This window comes from Heptranchias perlo, chromosome 24 (genome assembly GCF_035084215.1).
Source record: "Heptranchias perlo isolate sHepPer1 chromosome 24, sHepPer1.hap1, whole genome shotgun sequence".
Lineage (NCBI taxonomy): Eukaryota > Metazoa > Chordata > Chondrichthyes > Hexanchiformes > Hexanchidae > Heptranchias > Heptranchias perlo.
This window is the reverse complement of record NC_090348.1, coordinates 8,705,845-8,728,137: the sequence shown is the minus strand read 5'-3', so window position 1 is coordinate 8,728,137 and position 22,293 is coordinate 8,705,845. Positions and strand designations below refer to the sequence as shown.

The window sequence follows — 22,293 nt, the reverse complement described above, 5'->3', positions numbered from 1 at the left end:
GAGGGAGCTGTTCCGATGGGACGGGCTCCACTTAAACCGGGCTGGGACCAGCGTCCTGGCGAATCGAATAACTAGGGCTGTAAATAGGGCTTTAAACTAAAAAGTTGGGGGGGGGGGGGGAGCAGGAGGGGTCAGGTGAGAAGTTTAGAAATCAAAAGAGAAAAGTCAAGGCAACAGAGCAGTGTAGTGATTTGGGTAAAGATAGGCAGAGTGTGGCAGGAAGGGACAGAAAGTTTAACTGTAATAATGCATCAGTAAATAAGGTAAAAGCAGGGAAAAACGGTAAAAAGTTAAAATTAAAGGCACTTTATTTGAATGTACAAAGCACTCATAACAAGATAGACGAATTAGTGGCACAAATAGAGATAAATGTGTTTGATCTAATAGCCATTACAGAGACATGGTTGCAAGGTGACCAAGGTTGGGAACTAAATATTCCAGGGTACTTGACTTGAAAAGGAGGGGGTGTAGCCCTGATAAAGGGTGACATAAGGACAGTGGTGAGAAAGGATCTTGGCTCGGAGGATCAGGAAGTAGAATCAGTATGGGTGGAAAGAAGAAATAACAAGGGGCAGAAAACACTGGTGGGAATAGCTTATAGGCCCTTAACAGTAGCAATACTGTTGGGCAGAGTATTAATCACAAAATGATAGAAGCTTGTAACAAAGGTAATGCAATAATCATGGGGGACTTTAATCTTCATATAGACTGGACAAATCAAATTGGCATGTGAATGCTGGGTCGTTGAGTATGTTCAAGGCTGATACAGATAGATTTTTGGACTCAAGGGATATGGGGATCGGGCGGGAAAGTGGAGTTGAGGTCGAAGATCAGCCATGATCTTATTGAATGGCGGAGCAGGCTCGAATGGCGGTATGGCCTACTCCTGGTCCTATTTCTTATGTTCTTATGTAGGAAAGACTGAACAGGCTGCGGCTCTTTTCCCTGGAAAAGAGTAGGCTGAGAGGTGACCTAATAAAGGTCTTTAAAATTATGAAGGGGTTCGATAGGGTACACGTAGCAAAGATGTTTCCGCTGGGGCCATAAATATAAGATAGTCACTAATAAATCCAATAAGGAATTTAGGAGAAACTTCTTTACCCAGAGAGTAGTTAAAATGTGGAACCTGCTACCACATGGTGTAGTTGAGGCGAATAGCATCGATGAAGTTAAGGGGAAGTTAGATAAGTACACGAAGGAGAAAGGAATAGAAGCATATGTTGATAGGGTTTGATGAAGTCAGGTGGGAGGAGGCTCATGTGCAGCATAAACACTGGCATAGAGCTGTTAGGCCGAATGGCCTGTTTCTGTGCTATATATTTTATGTAATTCTATGTAGCAATGCTGACTGGTCGAGCTCTAACAAGCAGGGTGTCTGCTCATCAAGTTCTCTTAGTTCCTCTGATTTCTCTTCCTTGATTGCACTGATTAAGGTGACAGTATAATGCAGGTCACAAGTTTGTCAGTGTTGTTCTATAACCAGCTTACTTGAGGTGCAAGATGACATTTGCTAAGTTTTAGTTTTTCTTTTCCAAGTTGCGATCTTCCATTTTTGGGAAGCAGTCCCACCCAGTGAACTAACTTGAGAGCACAGACCTTTTCCAAACGTGAAAGGAAGATTAAAATGTCTAGCAATCCTGGAGTCTAATACATGAAGTGGAATCCTGGACTGGTGAAAAATAACATCTTGGGATACAGTGTATGAGTAATTTGAGACATGACATGTGGAAGTAGAACATGCTTGGGAGGAACAGGTGACTTTGGACCTATGGTTCCCAAAGCTCTCCAGCACTGGGGGTTTTCCTCGTGTCATGTCTGTAGACTAATTGGGGTAGATCTTGACTTTGTGCGATAGTTTAAAAACGGGTGATAGCGAGTCGACAGCTTGTTTTACATCTGTCCCGATTTTTATTTCCATTTTTTGATGGAAATAAAAACCAAGAGAGATGTATAATGGGTTACTGCTTCACTATCACCCGTTTTACAGTATCGCACAAAGTCAAGATCTATCACATTGATAGAGATTGATTGCTATGATTAGTCAACAACTCCATTATCATTGTATCGTGTGACTACCAGGATGGTAGAAGGCGAACTAGATGGACCCTGGTCTTTTTCCGTCTGGCAATTCCTATGTCATGGGGAATGTGGCTTATGACAAATATATCAACAAGCAAGATTGATTTGATGAGTAATGGCTGGTATTGTAAATATTTTACTAAAAGTGGCCTGACTCCAGCTGTGGGGAGAAATAAGAGACACTGAGGTATGAATTCATCTCAGGCAGTAACACAATGGAAAACAAAAATCAGGCGGAGTGTAAAATGGGCTATTAATTTGCTATTGCCCACATGGCCAAGACGGCTTTATAGCCCAATGACGTTACCATGTAGATTGGCTACAAAAAAAATCTCTGATGCCACTACAAGCTTATAAATAGAATAGGTCATCACAAAGGTAAATATCTCCACTTGTGAGTCTTTGTCTTCATGAGTTATTCAGTCAGCCTTGCTTGGCCACTTTCTCATCTGTTTGTGAAGTCACAGCTGGAGATACTGGTGGGGTGGGGGGGGGAATTAAACATTGTTGAGCCTGTTTTTTAAGTGTAAAAATCTTGCCCGATCTCCCCCTGAAGTGCATCAGTTGCCAAATTGGAAGCCAGTGATCTCAAGATGAGCAGGGCGCCCGCCTGGTTCCACAAAACTACCGGGCCCTGCACCCGCCCAGCATCGCCTCCAACCCCCCCACCTCCGCTCCCACAAGACTTACCCGCGGGCCAGCTCGTCCTTGGAGCTGGCCGGAATTGGTCAGGCCCCGAGCCGATCTGCATCGGGACACCCGTCTGGTGACCACAGCGCGCCTGATTAATGCAAAAGCGGCCCGAGGCCCTATTCTGATTGGGCCTCAGTCTGCCAGGGATCGGCGGCATTTAAATGAATTTGAATCATCCCGCTGACTTTGCGCCCATCTCGGGTGCAAGTTGAATTTCCCCCGGGGTAGCATTAACAGGCTCCCTTCTGCTCCCCTCCCCTTCCCCAGCAGCATTTCACTGTGAAAAAATCTAGCACACAGATAATCACCATTGAAACAAAATTTACTGTTTGAGTAATGAGTACAGTAAAAAAACATTTTATAGCTGGATGATTCTAAGCTCACCTTTCCCACCTGGTTTTTAAGTTTACATTTCTTCACTGTTGAACTAGCGGCAGCTTGATTTTAAATAGTTATAACAGCTATTCTAAAGCGTAAACTTCTCACTGATCTGTGTTTAAAAGGTAACAACAGCAAACTTTCATGTTAAGACTTTATCTAGTTCAGGAAGCGAGGAGAGAGGGAGCTTCTCTACTACATTTTCATTAAACATTTTTTTTCTTACCGCCAACACGGCTGCTATCGGTATCGCTGCATTCATAAAAACTAGAAAAATAAAGAGTACAAAGCTTCAGTGAGTGACAGGATGCCATAGAGTGATCGGAATTGTTGCTATAATTCATACACTACAGAGCAGAATCTCCTCTTCTGGGCAGAAAGAGGAGCCATTCCACCAGCTCCCCGCCACCCAATTCCACTTCCGGGATTTCCCAGAGAAATTACAGTGGGCGGCTTACAGGTTTGCCCAAATATGGGTGGGCATATTAGAAAGAAAGGGCTTGCATTTATATAGCGCCTTTCACTATCTCAGGATGTCCCAAAGCGCTTTACAATCAAAGAAGTACTTTTGAAGTGTAGTCACTGTTGTAATGTAGGAAACTCGGCAGCCTATTTGCACACAGCAAGGTCCCACAAACAGCAAAGGGATAATGACCAGATAATCTGTTTTAGGTGTTGGCTAAGGGATTAATATTGGCCAGGACATTGGGGAGAACTCCCCCGCCTTCTTCCAATAGTGTCATGTGATCTTTTACGTCCACCTGAGAGTCAGGTGAGGCCTCGGTTTAACGTCTCATCCAAAAGACAGCCCCCTCTGACAGTGCAGCAGTCCACTGAAGTGTCAGCCTGGGTTACGAGCTCAAGTCTCTGGAGTTTCACAACTTTCTGACTCAGAGGCGAGAGTACTAATGACTGAGGTACAGCTGACACAAACTTATAATTAGATATGAAGGACAGGAGTACATCATATGCCGTATTTCCATTTAATTGCACTCCAGCAACATTGGCGCAAGGAATGCCAGGGTCTTCCTGCTTTCCAGTGTTGCTATATGCCACAAGGCGGAATGGGGAGGGTTTAAATTTTAAAGGGGCCACTTTGCCGAGTGCAATTGATCGCAACAATTTCCCCCTCCCCTCCACCCAAGGCAGGCAACAACAACAATTTGCATTTATATAGAGCCTTTAACGTAGTAACATTAACGTAGTAAAGGCAACCGGCAGTGATGTCACTGGTTCTACGCCCATCCAAATTACGGATCCTGGGGAACCGGTTGGGACCACGGTCAGTGGAAATCCATCGCATTGTGGCAAAGAGGAAATTCTGCCCCTGCAAGCTTTGTTTTCCAAAATGTAAGTGGTATTTTAATTATCTCTGAGGCAACATGCTAATTCTGGTCAATACCTACTGGATAACGATGTGTAAAGTGCAAAGCTCTTGAGACTGGTTAACTCCTGCATTCTTGTTTTTTCCACATTGTTGCAGAAAATGTGCTCCCAGGCGTAAAGCTTCAAAAGTTTGATGCCCTTCAAGATCTCATTGGTATTCTTCAGTCTTTCTGTGGAGTAGTCCTATGAAAGGAATGAAAACACTGTAAACAATCAATCAGTGAGTACTGAGCTGTAAAACTCTACTCTAACTAAGAAGTAAGTTTACTAGAAAATGCAATAATGCATAAAATGAAACAATTAATTGTAGATGAGGGCTGTGCAGTAGACGTGGTCTACATGGACTTTAGCAAAGCCTTTGACAAGGTACCGCATGGTAGGTTGTTATATAAGGTTAAATCTCACGGGATCCAAGGTGAGGTAGCCAATTGGATACAACATTGGATTGACGACAGAAGACAGAGGGTGGTTGTAGAGGGTTGTTTTTCAGACTGGAGGCTTGTGTCCAGCGGTGTGTCTCAGGGATCAGTGCTGGGTCCACTGTTATTTGTTATTTATATTAATGATTTGGATAAGAATTTAGGAGGCATGGTTAGTAAGTTTGCAGATGACACCAAGATTGGTGGCATTGTGGACAGTGAAGAAGGTTATCTAGGATTGCAACGGGATCTTGATAAATTGGGCCAGTGGGCCGATGAATGGCAGATGGAGTTTAATTTAGATAAATGTGAGGTGATGCATTTTGGTAGATCGAATCGGGCCAGGACCTACTCCGTTAATGGTAGGGCGTTGGGGAGAGTTATAGAACAAAGAGATCTAGGAGTACAGGTTCATAGCTCCTTGAAAGTGGAGTCACAGGTGGATAGGGTGGTGAAGAAGGCATTCAGCATGCTTGGTTTCATTGGTCAGAACATTGAATACAGGAGTTGGGATGTCTTGTTGAAGTTGTACAAGACATTAGTAAGGCCACACTTGGAATACTGTGCACAGTTCTGGTCACCCTATTATAGAAAGGATATTATTAAACTAGAAAGAGTGCAGAAAAGATTTACTAGGATGCTACCGGGACTTGATGGTTTGACTTATAGGGAGAGGTTAGATAGATTGGGACTTTTTTCCCTGGAGAGTAGGAGGTTAAGGGGTGATCTTATAGAAGTCTATAAAATAATGAGGGGCATAGATAAGGTAGATAGTCAAAATCTTTTCCCAAAGGTAGGGGGCATAGATTTAAGGTGAGAGGGGAGAGATACAAAAGGGTCCAGAGGGGCAATTTTTTCACTCAAAGGGTGGTGAGTGTCTGGAACGAGCTGCCAGAGGCAGTAGTAGAGGCGGGTACAATTTTGTCTTTTAAAATGCATTTGGACAGTTACATGGGTAAGATGGGTATAGAGGGATATGGGCCAAGTGCAGGCAATTGGGACTAGCTTAATGGTATAAACTGGGCGACATGGACATGTTGGGCCGAAGGGCCTGTTTCCATGTTGTAACTTCAATGATTCTATGATTCTATGATAAGAATGACGTTGTTTATCCTAATGTACAACAGACAATAGACTTTCTTCTATGGGTTCCCAACATGGCCGCAAAGCTGAGGTTTACTCATCTGTGAGGAGAAGCCCCTTATGGTTCTTCACCCGCCGTTTGCATGGTCTTGGGGAACTCCAGTCACAGGCCCTGTCCCTGCCTTCTGGCTACAAATAGGGCAGGAGATGGGAGGCCTGACCGGGCAGGAGATGGGAGGCCTGACCGGGCAGGAGATGGGAGGCCTGACAGGCCTCTCAGCTGCAATGAGGCCTTTAAGATCAGGGTTCTCTTAAGGTTGCAGCCAAGGTGTATCATTGGTGCAGAATATTGGTGGCAGGGCTGGATTAACGCATGGGCTTATGAGGCTTCTGCCCAAGGGCTCCAGACGAATATGGGGTCCCCATCAGGAGTTCCGTGCAAATATGTTTCATTTAAGCATAGTATATTGTGACATGATATGTTTTATTATTAATAATATTAATGCAATGTGTAAACATTCTATGGGCCCATTTCTTCATGCATTTTACTACACATTTGTGTTTGAATGGATGGAGGGGGGTTCTGCAGAGGGGTGTTGAGGGAGCTGTGCGAGGGTGTGCCGAGAGGCCCTGAATTCTTAATCCGGCTCCAACTGGCACTTTACTGTGCAGCTGCTTGATCTATACCAGACCGGAGAGCATTTCAAGCTGCAAACTGGGTGCACTAAATGTAAAGTACACACCATCCCTCACTTCGAATGCAAAATTTCACCAACTGCTAAACCAAAACCCAGAGATGGGCTCCCATTTAACCAGTAAATTGTATGTTACATGAAGTTGGGCGTGATTTCTTGTTTTAAATACTCAGTACTTACCAGAGTGCTTTTCTGTGCATCTGCAAGCTTAGTTGCTATGAAATATTGCAGAGGAGCGAGCAGAGCTAGGACAGACGCACCAATCAGAGCGCTTGTTCCCAGCAGGTAATACAACAAGATCACACCCATGATAATCTGTGAGTAAGAACGAATAAATCACATCATAGGATAATGATCAACGGTAAAACACTTACAGGGAAATATCGGGGTTAGTGGAGTGAGCCTTAGCTCAATGGTAGCATTCCTGCCTCTGTAATAAGCAGGTTTTGGGTTCAAGCCCCACTCCAGACAGCCCAGGTAAGTAGAGACCAGAATTACTGTCTCTAAATGATGGGTGATATCCAGCAGGCTACTCCTGTCTGCTGGGAATGGACTGGTGACCAACCCCTCTTCCTGACATCTAGCCTCTCCCCACCCTCAGTCTGGCCAATAGATCTGTCTTTGTAATAAATAAAGGGTCTTTGTTACAGCAACAACCCAAGGCATAATCTGCTGGATGTTAAAGCAGTGGAAGAAATGAGTAGCCTCACGTGTTGTTAGCCACAGAAGAGAAGATGATGATATAGGTTTAGTCGTTAATAAATTAACTCTCCAGTGAATACTCTCACCTTAAACTAAAAACTTTTCCCCACCAATTTTGTCCGCTCCCCAATGCCTGAAAGCGATTTTTCTTTGTTGGGATGGGGTTCCATGGGGGCTGGGCTCTTGCCTGTACCTCATCCATGTGGGTGTTCCTCATGTGTGAGATTAGAAGGTGTGTGCTGGTGGGTTCCAGGGGGTCTCACCTCCACAGTGTTAGGTCAGGCCCTAACACCAGGCTCAGGCTGCACTTACACTAAAATTGTAGTGAAGGTGCACACCCAAACATCGCCACGTCAACACTACATCTGTTGTGTAAATGCACACTGCTTTTTTTTAATTCATTCTCAGGACGTGGGTACAATGGCAAGGCCGGCATTTATTGTCTCTCCCTTAGTTGCCCCACTGAGTGACTTGCTAGGCAACTTCAGAGGTCAGTTAAGATTCAACTGGAGTCACATATGGGCCAGACTGGGTAAGGATGACAGGTCTCCTTCCCTAAAGGGCATTATTGCCTTTGTTACGTCCAGACTTGACTATTCCAATGCTCTCCTGGCCGACCTTCCACCCCCCCCCCCCCCCACCCCCCGTAAACTTGAGCTCATCCAAAAACTCTGCTGCCCGTATCCTAATTCGCACCAAGTCCTGTTCACCCATCACCCCTGTGCTCACTGACCTATATTGGCTCCCGGTCCGTCAATACCTCGATTTTAAAATTCTCCTCCCTGTGTTCAAATCCCCTCCATGACCTTGCCCCTTCCTATCTCTGTAACCTCCTCCAGCCCTACAACCCTCGAAGAATTCTGCGTTCCTCCAATTCTGGCCTCTTGCACATCCCCAATTTCCATCGGCAGCCGTGCCTTCAGCTGCTTAGAGCCTAGATTCAGGAAATCCCCCCTGAACCTCTCCACCTCTCTCTCCTCCTTTAAGTCATTCCTTAAATTCCACCTCTTTGGCCAAGCTTTTGCTCACCTGTCCAAATATCTCCTATGTGGCTCAATGTCAAATTTTGTTTGATAACACTCCTGTGACGCACCTTGGGACGTTTTACTATGTTAAAGGTGCTATATAAATGCAAGCTGTTGTTGTAGTGAACCAATTGGATATTTGTGACAATCCGACAGCTTCATGGTCACTTTTACTGATAACTGCTTTTTATTTCCAGATTTTTTTAAAAACTGAATTCAAATTCTCAAACTGCTATGGTGGGGTTTAAACTCACGTACTCTGGATTACTAATCCTGCAACATAACCAATACGCAACTGTACCCGTTAGTCTGACCAGTGTTTTTAAAGCCTCAGTCAGCGTCCTCTACTGTTGGGACTATATATCCCAGCATTCTATTTGCCCTTTCAATTGGTTCTGCACATTGTCTGGTCTTTGAAAGCTCATCAGAAGGGTCCAGTCAGTAGCTGATGGACCATGGTTGAAGCATGGGGCAAACATAGGTTTACAACGTACTGCTGAGAATATGGTCACGTTTACCTTGAATGCAACATACAATCAGCAGGAGCTGTCAGGATAGTTATATTTTGATCTGTACACCTCCATACACTGATTTCTACCACATACACAAGATTAGGCTTCAACCCCTGCATAACTCTTTGCAGCAATGCACAATTTGTTCTACAGCACCGTTATAAATGAATAATGAGGAAATAATGGGAGATAATTTCCACTTTGCATGCCTGGGCAGTAACCTCGCAGAGTGGGTCACCACCTGTTCTAGAGCCCGTCTCATTCTCATTTGTAAATCGGGCGGGTTCTATAAGGGATAGGCAATCAGCTCTGCCAGTTTACCACCAATCGTGAACAACAACAACTTGCATTTATATAGCACCTTTAACCTAGTAAAATGTCCCAAGGTGTTTCACAGGAGTGTTATCAAACAACTTGACACAGAGCCATATAGGAGATATTAGATATACTAAACCAAACGCTTGGTCAAAGAGGTAGGTTTTAAGGAGCCTCTTAAAGAAGGAGGTGGAGAGGTTTAGGGAGGGAATTCCAGAGCTTAGGGCTTAGGCAGCTGAAGGCACAGCCACCAATGGTGGAGCGATGAAGGGATCAGAATTGGAGGAGCGCAGAGCTCTCGGAGGGTTGTAGGGTTGGAGGTGGTTACAGAGATAGGGAGGGGCGAGTACATGGAGGGATTTAAAAACAAGGATCAGAATTTTAAAATCGAGGCGTTCCTGGACCGGGAGCCAATGTAGGTCACTGAGCACAGGGGTGATGGTGAAAATTACCCCAATGACTTCTACTCATCTTCCCGTGAGCAAAGGTCCATGATGTTTGCATCACATCATTAAGAAGAGGTGGATGGAGTATCAGTGCAGTGCCCAACGCCTGCCACAGGGCAGTGTTTTGAACTCTGGGGTGCCCACATACCCCACATTCTGCCAGTTGCGGCTTAGGTGCAAATAGTGGAGATGTGGGAATGGATTCTGGAGTTTTGGTTGACTAACCTCGGGGATCGTGGAGCTTAACACAGAACCATCTCCCAGGAGATAAGACACAGTGGAGTCTATGGTCTGTTGAAGGAATAGGCTTGATGGCCCAAAAGGTCTTTTATCCGTCTTTTATTTCCTTCATTCTTAAGGACCAAGTACAAAATGTGTAGTCACAGATCCTTGATCCTATAAAAGGCTCAGTGCCATTTTAGCCCAAATAGAAATGTAATATTGTTCTGTGACATTAATCTTCTTGCACCATGTGAAGCCTGAGGCCCAGATATAATTCAGGTGCCAATGTCAAAACATGCCAGGAATTGAATTTAATGTAGGTTTACTTGACTACTTAAAGTGCTGCCTAGTGTTACCGAAAAGTTTCCAAGCAAATGAACCAATGAAGCGTGCAACATGTTTGTGCAAAACACAAAGAACACAGTTCAGCCCAGAACATACTCTTAAGTAGGCTCTGTGGCTCAGTGTGCAAGCTTATTTTATTACACTAGTTAGATTAGTAAAGCAACCTGCTTTCTATTGAACAAGATGCAGTCAGACTGGATCGGACATTCAGAAATACCCTTTTCAGTTCTAGTACAAGTTACCTGTTTGACAAGCCAGGGTTGTTAGTAAAATATTACTTGAGTGCTCTACCTGAACTGGCATGGCCCACAGATTAGGACAGAGGAATAGGAACCACATCAACTGATTCGTTTCTATGGCAACAAGGTTATTGATTTGGCCCAAGGTCATCTCTCCCATTGACATATTTGAGGTGGACAGACGGAGAATCTTATTGTAGATCATAGCCTAAAGAAAACAAAGCATAACACAATGTTACTTTCAGTGAGAACAGACCTATTTCATAAATGGCGGCAAGAAATTGCAAGCATTTTGTCAATTCAGGTGCAAAATAAGGGACAATAATTTGCATATAAAATAAGGTAACGAACGTTAAAAGTGGCCCTACTGAAAATGACAATGATCCATTTTAAATTTAAAGGCCCGGAATTTCCTCAAAGGGTCTGGTCGGCAAGTTACGCCAAAACTTATGCCAGTTTCTACGCCAATCTTGCCCGACCAGTACTTACAACGAAATTTCCTGCCTATATCATTAGCATACCTCAGATAAGCCTTTCCACCATCTACAAGGCACAAGTCAGGAGTGTGATGGAATACTCTCCACTTGCCTGGATGAGTGCAGCTCCAACAACACTCAAGAAGCTCGACACCATCCAAGACAAAGCAGCCCGTCTGATTGATACCCCATCCACCACCCTAAACATTCACTCCCTTCACCACCGGCACACTGTAGCTGCAGTGTGTACCATCCACAGGATGCACTGCAGCAACTCGCCAAGGCTTCTTCAACAGCACCTCCGAAACCCGCGACCTCTACCATCTAGAAGGACAAGGGCAGCAGGTACGTGGGAACAACACCACCTGCATGTTCCCCTCCAAGTCACACACCACCTCGACTTGGAAATATATCGCCGTTCCTTCATAGTCGCTGGGTCAAAATCCTGGAACTCCCTTCCTAACAGCACTGTGAGAGAACCTTCACCACACGGAATGCAGCGGTACAAGAAGTTGGCTCACCACCACCTTCTCAAGGGCAATTAGGGATGGGCAATAAATGCTGGCCTCACCAGCGACACCCACATCCCATGAACGAATAGAAAAAATGTAAAAGCCGGGTTAAACAAGCAGAAATCAGTGTAAACAATCAGGACCTAAGGAAAGTGCAGTACATACACCATATTTATGAAGTCCTTCTTTACGCAAGAAAATTTAAAATGGAAGCTATCAATCCATCATCATTACTGCAAATTAGGTCCAGCATGAATAAGAAAATGCAATAATGGAAGATTCTCTGTTTATAATGCAACTCACTCTGATGCTGTACAAAACCATTCAAAGATACAGAAAATACAGTGCAGGTCTCAATGAGGAGAATTTTTTTTAAAAACACTTAAAAATAAATCACCATAAAACACCAGAAATATGGCTTTCGGGTCTGCTGCGTCTAAAATCTTGAGTGCAAATTTTCATCCCGTTCAGAACTGGCGTAAATGCACGAAGCTCGAGCGAGCTGGTCTTTAGCATGAGGGGCAGAGCTATGTTAATGAGCGGCAGAGGATTTCAGTGGAGGTTTCACTGAATCGGTGCAAAGGGTCAAGGAAACTCGGGCGTAGTGTAACAAGTTACTTACACGCGAAAGTTCCTCGATATTTTGTGCTGAAAATCAGCCTTCGATAACAAATGAGAAAAATACACTGAAAACTCAACGACGTTTACTGCATTTGAGGTTTGTGTGTTGGAAGTGGAACAGGAAAGGGGGCAGAAAACATTCAGAGATTATGTTGCATCGCAGCTTTGTAAGGTGCAGGCAGAGATCAGCAGATATATCATTTGATGATAGCGTCACACTCAGCGCCAGCTTAAGGCAGCTGAAGAATCCCGAGGTTGCAGTTCCACTGGAAGAAGCACAGTATCATTGATTGTACCATCAACACCCCTGAGTGAGGGGTGAGGCTGCTTTAAAATATATTGAATATTCCTCATTCCACACTCCCCATCCCCCTCCATTGGCAGTCATCAATGAAGGGACTGAAATAGAGATAACTTATTTTTTTGCTAACTTTCTCCTCTCCTGAGACATGACTGCTACTGATACACGGTTCCACCAGAACCAGGCTCCTTTCGGTACCTCAGCCAAGTGGCCATTCTTTGTGTGTGAGCCAAACAACAATAACTTGCAATTATATAGCGCCTTTAATGTAGGGAAATGTCCCATGATACTTCACAGGAGCGTTATCAGACAAAATGTGACACCGAGCCACAAAAGAGATATTAGGACAGGAGGAGGTGGGTTTTAAGGATCATCTTAAAGGAGGAGAGAGAGGTAGCGAGGCGGAGGGGTTTAGGGAGCGAATTCCAGAGTTTAGGGCCTTGGCAGTTGAAGGCACGGCTGCCAATGGTGGGGTGCAGGAAGTGGGGGATGCACAAGAGGTCAGAATTGGAGGAAGGCAGGGTTCTCAGCGAGTGTCAGTTGGCTATTCAACCATGATGGGCCTAGGAACTAAGCCCAAACCTGTTCCCACCCACTCACATGTTCCAACAAGGGCTACTGGTTAACCATCAGGAATAGGAACCTGATTGAAGGTTGCTAACTCACTACAGACTGGGAATCAAACCTGACCAGAACACAGAATGATTCCATGATCTGGTGATCCCAACCAGGGATCGGTGCTGGCAGGGAACCCATTTTGGGCAATTGTGAGCGTACAGCCCTAGATCTCCCAAGATGCAACACTCTACACGCATCGCTCCCTGCTGGGAGTTCCGTTTCTCATCTTCACCAACCGAGCTATCGGGAGAACTGCCAATTGCATTTCTGTGGCACTGTTTTTTTTTTAAAAATCAATACAATGGGATTCTCTGGCAGGGCTAGCATTTATTGCCCATCCCTAGTTTGATACAACTGGTAGGCCACTTCAGAGGCAGTTAAGAGTCAACCACATTGGTAAGGGACTGGAGTCGCATATAGGGCAGACCGACCACAGCAGGCTCTGTTAAAACAGATTTTCTGGACATTTATCACATTTCTGTTGGTGGGAGGTGGCTGTGCGCAAATTGCCTGCTGCGTTTCCTACATTGCAGTAGTGACTACACTTCAAAAGCATTTCATTGGCTGTATAGCACTCTATGTAAGACTCACTAAAAGCACTAGAAAAGCAAATATCCACTTTTAAAAGATCTGGTCAATCCCTGTAAGATTTTGCTATCATATTATTTGGAACGGTTCCCACAGTGTCCTCTAGGACCAGCTGCAGATGCTGCAGCATTTGATTAGGTGACTGCAGCATTTGATTAGGTGATCAGTCTTACGACAAAACAAAATCTTAACTTGAAATGAGCAGCAGTAAACAGGGTACGATGTGAGACAATTTGGTATCTTACGCACCAGTAAGGCTCCACGTAAATTGATGCCCATTTCTATGGCCACATAATAGGAGGCTTGTAAAAACGTTCTCTGCAGAATAAGGGAAAGGAACAACAACACTGCCAGAACATAAGCATCATCGAAGAATTCCTTTGACGACAGGAAATAAACGCCCAAAAACTTTACCTAAAAAAGAAAAGATTTCAGTCAACAGTAGAAACGATAGCATTTGCCTTATAGCCTGATGTCTGCTGGATATGTACAAAGTATTAAAAGGCATCTCAGCCACAGAGAAATCCATTTGATTTATTTTACTAAGGATAACATTTCAAACAGAAAACATTAACTATATCGGGCATAAACACTTTCCGAAGTTTGTTTCATTAAAGTTTCATTAAGTTTGTGGATGAACAAAAGAAGGTGACTTTGATCAGTCTAATCCTAAACGCATTTTCCACACTGTCCCCAGATGCTGCCCCCTTATGTCTGCAAGTCAGGTCTTAAAACAAAACAATTGGGCTGTCAGCTGGATCTGTTCATTTTTCCATGCTGTAATAGCAAGTAATGATAACAACCCATTTTATTGCAGCACTTCTTGTTAAGGGTGCCACTTAAGCCTTGGTTTTAGAGGCGCAATTATACAGTGTTTTAAACACTCGCCAGCTAAGTGCATCATTACATCACTGGAGTCAGACCGATGTCTACATTTTTCCCGTGGGCACCTCTTTTATTGGACAAGGGTTCAACCATATTCCCGGACCAGACCCATAGATAATGGAATTATTAACATTGGCCAGACATTGGCAATGGTGAGGTAGCAAAATTCAAATTACATTTCAATGGAAGGAGCTGGAGCAGGTTCGGGAGAGTGAGTGGGACTGGAATCTTCTGGTTTCCCACTGCCCATGCAATTTATTTATTTATAGAAGCAAATTCTCATTACAACTTGAGTCCAATGAGCTCCCCCTCGGGCCCTGTCCAGCCCATTCTGTATCTCCCATCTGAGTGCTATTGCCTTTGCCAGAGGATGATTCACTGCAATTCACAACTGGCTTTATAAGTCTCCAATGGAGGTAGGCAATAACAGAACTGCTAGATGGGTCACAATATGCAAATGAAATGGCATGGCCAAGGAGAAATGCAGATTGAACTGCGGGCTTTGTTTAAGATCCACAGATTATGGTGGGATAACTTGCTACTCTGGTTGCTGAGAAGTAAAAAAAGTAAAATATTGAAATACATAGTTATGAATTGGCTTGGCTTCATTCAACTGTGACTGTCCTTTTATGTGAATCGACAGGAGTGACGTCTGACTGCACATGGGAGGAGTTATACTAAGTCAGCAGCAGTGGGAATTAATAAAGACCTCCCTTTGTCTGCAATTGATTGTATTAGAATGTACAGGCATCCATTTTTATTTTTGTTTTTTGTTCATTCTCAGGACGTGGGCGTCGCTGACAAGGCCGGCATTTATTGCCCATCCTTAGTTGCCCTGAGAAGGTGATGGTGGACATTCTTCTTGAACCACTATTAGCGGTTTGATACAACTGTACTTCAGAGGGCAGTTAAGAATCAACCACACTGTGGGACTTGGATCACACATAGGCCAGATCAGGTAAAGACGACAGGTTTCCTTCTCTAAAGTACGTTAGTGAACCCGTTGGGTTTTTACAACAATCCAACAGCTTCACGGTCACTTTTATTGATATCAGCTTTTTATTTCCAGATTTTTTAAACTGAATTCAAATTCTCAAGCTGCTCATGGTATGATTTGAACTCATGTTCTCTGGATTATTAATCCAGGCCCTTCTGGATTACTAGTCCAGTAACATAACCATTACACTACGTAACCTTATACATTAATGGAAAAGATGTGTCAATTCTGCTGGTCTTTTAACTGCGAATGCACTGGATTTTGTTCATTTGTCGTGGTCCATATACATCTTTTTAATCATAGGGTGCGTCATTATCAGAGGAAAAAAGGGCCAATTTTACTTACTTTGTCCGTCTGATTCTCTGTAATGCTGGAGTTTTCCAGGATACTGGTTTCATTAACCTGAGGAAAGTCAGACTTTCAATGATCCACTTTTATGAGCAAAGAGTTTCTTTTTTTAAAAATCCCGCGGGTGTCGGTATAACATTTATATTTTCTTTCCTCCAATAACGTTTTGTTAATGTTCTGAATAAGTGGTGTTCAGAAGATTTAAGACCGACTTTCTGGGGGGGTGGGGGGTTTTGCTTCAGGAGTATGTTGGGTAACCACTGGGTGGGGTGTCTGCTCCCTCTGCCCGATGCAGTCGGCTGGAGACCCAATCAATTTTCATGGTCTTGCCTCATTTAAATCGGATTGACGAGCTGCCAGCGCTGATTGCACCCTTAATGGGCAGCTCGCTGTGTGGGAGGGCAGGAAAACCGGGGTGGGCGGGGGAACGGAAGAGGAGGGAAGCGGCCGTTACTTAAAGGCAGCCTGCAACCCCTTAAAGAGGAGGTGCTCTTTTCAACGGTGGTTAGTGGAAAATGTGTTTCTGAATTAGCGAGCGGCATGACTTCCTTCAGGGCTCCCTGATGCAGCTATAGAGGTGCTCAGAGCAAGCTAGCAGTAGAAAGAAGGTCTTCTACCCCTCTAATTGGCACCAGGTGCCCAGACAATTGAGTCAGCATAAATGGGGAGAGGTGGCAGGGCACCTCAATGTCACTGGTTAGCTGCTTCTTTCCAATTTCCAGGACATTATGGTCTAGCAAAACCTAACCTAAGAGGCTTGAGGGTGAGTTCCATTTAAAGCCTCTGCAAGGGAAGGCTGCCTTGGATCAGAGCTCATGAATCTGCCACTCTCCCCATTACATTCAAATAACTGAGGAGCCAGTCTTCTCCGAATGAAAATGTGTTTTTGTGATCTTATCAGACATGTCACTTTATCCGCCAACACTTTGCTTGCCGACACATTCTCCCAGTTCAGTGTACGTCACAACAAAAACTCCTCAGTTTTATATAGAATGACACAGAATTTACAGCACAGGACCAGGCCATTCGGCCCAACTGCTCTATGCCGGTGTTCATGCTCCTCACGAGCCATTTGGTTCATAGAAAGGCCCAACCACAGCTGTTCAGATCAGACAAGAACAGAAAGGCGAATTTCAGACATGCCTGGCGTTCTGCTAAACACATGAACACATCAATAGGAACTGATCACACCCAGAAACGGACTAATGTACTAAATCGCAAACTCACTGCGCTAGTCAGTTTGCTTGGCCGGCTAAGGTGGTCGACAATTTTAAAGATACAAAGGGGGCCAGCAAAACCCAAGAGGTCAGCCAAATAGCGGAACGTGCTGCTAAGGAGGATCGGTCGACCGTAAGCCCTGTACATAGAACGCCATATCGATGGAGGCCGATCCCCTGTGAAGCGTGCATTTTTCTGCAGGAGAGAATAAACATACAATATTAGATCAAACTCAACCAACTGTACATTTGAAGAAAAAAAAAGAGATTTAGAAGCTGGCCAGGGGCAAAAGTGAGCAGTTTGTTTACAGATTGAAAGGATGGCACAACACATTAATTTTCAATCATTTTGCTCACTAGTAAAATTGTCATAAGGGTCAGTAACTACTGCTCAGGATGAAACTAGCAATAGAAAATTAATGAAAATGTACACTCTGCAGTCTCCAAAGCAAATTAACAAATTGCACTATTAGGTTACTCAAGATCAGAAAATAATTACAGGTGAGGAAGGCCATTCTTCCTCAGTCCATCCATCCAGGGAGTTCCTAAGGTCTTCCCACTTTAGTATCTAATTGTTTCTTAAAAGATTCCAGATTTTTTGCTGGAAATCTATTCCATACTTGATCAGTCTTTGTGTAAAGAAGAATTTCCAAAATTTGCCTTTTACTAGTTTGAACCTGTGTCCCCTTGTCTTACTCTCACATTTTATAAAATATTTGACAGTCTGGGGAATCTTCCTATGTAATGGATGAAGGACCATTGATACACTAGGGTGTAGATTGCCGATGCCCTACTGTGTGGGACTGCCGGTGCCCTACGATAATACTGAAGATATTCTGTGCTTTGCTATGATCATTAATTGTTGCACAGAGCCAAGAAGTTTGTTAAAAAGTGATATTGTGAAACATTTTCAGATATAAGGTTTGACCTTCCAAAAAGTGCTTCAAAATTATGCGTGATTTGGAAGTCACCATCATAAGGACAAAATATTATTGGTCGCCATTGCAGAAGAATTCAGGCAGAAACAAGTTCTAATATTTCGCATCTAAAATATTGAGGTGTTATTGTGTATTAATTCCAAGGGACTGAACTACTTTTATTTTGATTTGAAGTTACATGGCTTCCAGGTGCTAAATAAACTCTAAATAGTATTAAATAAATGGAGAAATCGATAACACAATTCATTATCACCAGTGCAGACAGAGAATTATGGAAGATATATTTTGCCGTCACCGCTCAACGAGATGAGACACGTCTGCGTTTGATTGGGACTCTTACCTTCTGCTCTTCATAAGCTTCTTTCAGACACATGTAGTTGGTGAGAGCCCTTGTGGCTATGGGCAGCTTGCCGATGGTTTTCAGGTCTATTGGCCTCTTGTGTGCTGAAATGATGAGCGTGTTCATCCACCAGTACGTCGCTTTTGATAGTAAATTGACAAATGGCTGCAGGAATCTCACTCCCAGATCTTGCAAGTCCTCTGGAGGCTTCACTTTTTTGGGGATTTTAAAGAAGACATATTTCTAGCAGGAGTGAAAATGAGGCTGGTTAAACAGATGTCACTTGAACAAATCACATTGGTTTTAGATTACATAGAATGTGCAGCACAGAAACAGGCCATTTGGCCCAACGGGTCTATGCCTGTGTTTATGCTCCACACAAGCCTCCTCCCACCTAACTTCATCTAACCCATCAGCATATCCTTTTATTCCTTTCTCCCTCATGTGTTTATCTAGCTTCCCCTTAAATGCATCTATGCTATTCACCTCAACTACTCCTTGTGGTAGCGAGTTCCACATCCTAACCACTCTCTCTGTAAAGAAGTAGCGCCTGAATTCCCGATCAGATTTATTAGTGAGTATCTTATATTTATGGCGGGATGTTTTGGTCACCCCCACAAATGGAAACATCTTCTCTACGTCTATCCTATCAAATCCTTTTTTAAAGACCTCTATCAGGTCACCCCTCAGACTCCTCTTTTCTAGAGAAAAGAGCCCCAGCCTGTTCAATCTTTCCTGATAGATATCAGAACTGAGAGGTTCTGACTAAGTAGTTAACCTATTATAGACCATAAAGGTCCTAGGCTCGATCCTCGATCTGGTTCTGGCACCTATTGATTCTTTTCAATTGTTGTGTGCAATCAAACATTTCCAACCTTTTGCTCCAAATGAATCTGCGAAATAGATCTAAACCTGAACCTTAGGGCCTTGAGAATCCACTGGGTTGAAATCCCAGTGTAAATACCGTCGAAGCTTTCAGTGTGACCCGCAGGGGAGGAGTCCAGAAGCTGCTCAAGTTTGGCTGTCCCGATGAGATAATCTGTCTCGATAATCTGCCAATTCTACCGTGACATAATCACTGATGGTGATACATCTCCATGACAAACAAGTGAAGCTACCTACTCAAGTCCAGCCAGATCGGGGTGTTATTTGCAGCTTTGTCGGACAATGCCACTATACACTTGAACAAGGGCATCAACGTACAATTCTGGACAACTAGTGATATTTTCAACCTAAGCTAACATAAGGCAGCAGACACAAATCTTTGAAGGTGGCAGGACAAGTTGAGAAGGCTGTTGAAAAGGCATACCAGGATCCTTGGCTTTATAAATAGAGGTATAGAGTACATAAGCAAGGAAGTTATGCTAAACCTTTATAAATCGCTGGTTAGGCCTCAGTTGGAGTATTGCTTCCAATTCTTGCCACCACACTTTAAGAACGACGTCAAGGCCTTGGAGAGGGTGCAGAGGAAATTTACCAGAGTGATCCCAGGGATGAGGGGCTTCAGTTATGTGGTGAGACTGGAGAAGCTGGGAATGTTCTCCTTCGAACAGAGAAGGTTAAAGGGAGATCGATAGAGGTGTTTAAAATTATGAAGGGTTTTGAGAGAGTAGATAGGAAGAAATGGTTTCCACTGGCAGGAGGGTCAATAACGAGAGGACATAGATCTAAGATAATTGATAAAAGAATCAGGTGGGAGACGGGGAAAAAAAATTTACACAGCAAGTTGTTATGATCTGGAATGCACTGCCTGAAAGGGACCATCAAGTTAAAAAAATGAACTGAACTTATGAACCAAACTTCACTAGGTCAAACCCAAGATCACGATTGGCGGCTCAAAGCTAAATGCTTTGAATAGTTTTACATATCTAAGCACATCCAGTGACAATGTGCAGCGACATAAATACTGTGGCTACTCGAACAGGTCAGAGGCTGGCTATTCTGTGGCGAGTGGGTCAACTCCTGACTCCCCAAAGCCTTTCCACCACCTACAAGGCACAAGTCAGGAGTGTGATGGAATATTCTCCACTTGCCTGGATGAGTGCAGCTCCAACAACGCTTGAGAAGCTCGACACCATCCAGGACAAAGCAGCCCACTTGATCGGCAAACCATCTACCACCTTAGACATCCACTCCCTCCACCACTGGCGCACAGTGGCTGCAGTGTGTACCATCTACAAGATGCACTGCAGCAACTCACTAAGGCTTCTTCGACAGCACCTCCCAAAGCCGTGACATCTACCACCTAGAAGGACAAGGGCAGCAGGTGCATGGGAACAACACCATCACCTCCAAGTTCCCTTCCAAGTCACACATCATCCCGACTTGGAAATATATCGCCATTCCTTCGTTGTCGCTGGGTCAAAATCTTAGAATTCCCTACCTAACAGCACTGTGGAAGTACCTTCACCACATGGACTGAAGCGGTTCAAGAAGAAGGCCCACCACCACCTTCTCAGGGGCAATTAGGGATGGGCAATAAATGCCAGCCTTGCCAGCGATGCCCACATCTAGAGAATGATGTTTTTTTAAAAACAGGCAAAGCAAACGACAGGCACATCAGGAAGGCCAGCGATGCGTACAACTGCTGCACCATGTTTGGAACCAACGTGGTGTGATATTAAAGACACAGCTGCACAGCTGTATGCAGCTGCCAGAGTCGGAGGTGGACCCAGGACGAAAACCGGTGCCGCTCCCAGCCCTGCCCCTCAAAAGCATATTTGATCTCTCCTGAAAATCAAGTGGCAAAATAGAGTCATGAACACCAAAGTGTTGCAGCCTAATAACATAGTATGCATCAAAGTCACGGTTTTACAGATACTGGTCCAGTGGGCCGGAAATGTTGTCCAAACAATATACAAAATACTGGCCCAAAGCCATAATATACAGCCAGCTGATGGGGTAAAGGTCAGGGGTAGCGAGGGGGAGGCTGGGCCAGTGAAATGCTTCAAAGGAAACTTGAAGAGCAAATGTAATGAATGTGACATTCATACATAGACCTAGAGAATTGTAGCCAACAATTACACACTCTGGAAATCTGGAGTGAAGTGAGGCCCTACTTTGAAGTGAACGGAATGATGGCAGCAGGAGAAAGGTTTGTCACCAACAGCTTGTACATCGGACACCTAAGAAATGTGCGACACTGCCCCCGCCCCTCTCCGACCATCACCTCCCCCATCTGTGGGCACCAGACCTCAGACTATAGAGCAAACTACAGTCCCACTGTGATTTTATTATAGGCTTGTGTGTCACGGCCATCTTCGTTTTGATGTGCCTTGTGCTACTGCTGCAAACTTCAAACCGATGCAGTTTGCGAAAGATAGCAAAACATGCTCTGGATTTGCAGGGACGGGTTTTCCTTATTTCTGATTAAATTAAATCAGAAACATTAAAAATTCCACTTGTTTTCATAAGATAATTGGAACTACTTACTCTAAATATGATCACATTGATTTCAACAGCCATCAGCGATCCGTACAGAAAGACCAACATAAGCGTTATACAGAACCGCAGTTGGAACATGCTCACTCCATGATCACAGTACTTCACCAGCTTAATGGATTTAGTGATAAAAGCCAGGATCCAGTAGATGAAAAGGGCTGTGAAAACAAAGATACAATCAACAACAACTTGCATTTATATAGCGCCTTTAACGCAGTAAAACATCCCAAGGCGCTTCACAGGAGCATTATCGAGCAAAATTTGACACTGAGCCACATAAGGAGATATTAGGACAGATGACCAAAAGCTTAGTCAAAGAGGTGGGACTTAGGGAACGTCTTAAAGGAGGAGAGAGCAGTAGAGAGGCAGTGAGGTTAAGGGAGGGAATTCCATAGTTTAGGGCCTAAACGGCTGAATGTTCGGCCACCAATGGTGCAGCGATGGAAATCAGGGATATGCAATCTGTCCTTAA

At 44.1% G+C, this 22,293-nt stretch overlaps 1 protein-coding gene across 4 annotated transcripts in view; it reads right to left on the bottom strand.

Annotated features, from left to right (window-relative positions):
• Positions 1–22,293, bottom strand: part of LOC137341549 (ATP-binding cassette sub-family C member 9-like) — a 156,099-nt gene that overhangs the window by 106,218 nt on the left and 27,588 nt on the right. For all 4 annotated transcript variants that reach the window (XM_068004726.1, XM_068004723.1, XM_068004724.1 and 1 more), the window contains 9 exons: positions 21,813–21,979; positions 18,381–18,623; positions 17,113–17,298; positions 15,883–15,939; positions 13,905–14,069; positions 10,592–10,747; positions 6,914–7,048; positions 4,557–4,719; positions 3,377–3,417 (listed from right to left, as the gene is read on the bottom strand). In XM_068004726.1, coding sequence (XP_067860827.1) covers positions 3,377–3,417; positions 4,557–4,719; positions 6,914–7,048; positions 10,592–10,747; positions 13,905–14,069; positions 15,883–15,939; positions 17,113–17,298; positions 18,381–18,623; positions 21,813–21,979 — 1,313 coding nt within the window. The remainder of the gene's footprint in view (positions 1–3,376; positions 3,418–4,556; positions 4,720–6,913; positions 7,049–10,591; positions 10,748–13,904; positions 14,070–15,882; positions 15,940–17,112; positions 17,299–18,380; positions 18,624–21,812; positions 21,980–22,293) is intronic.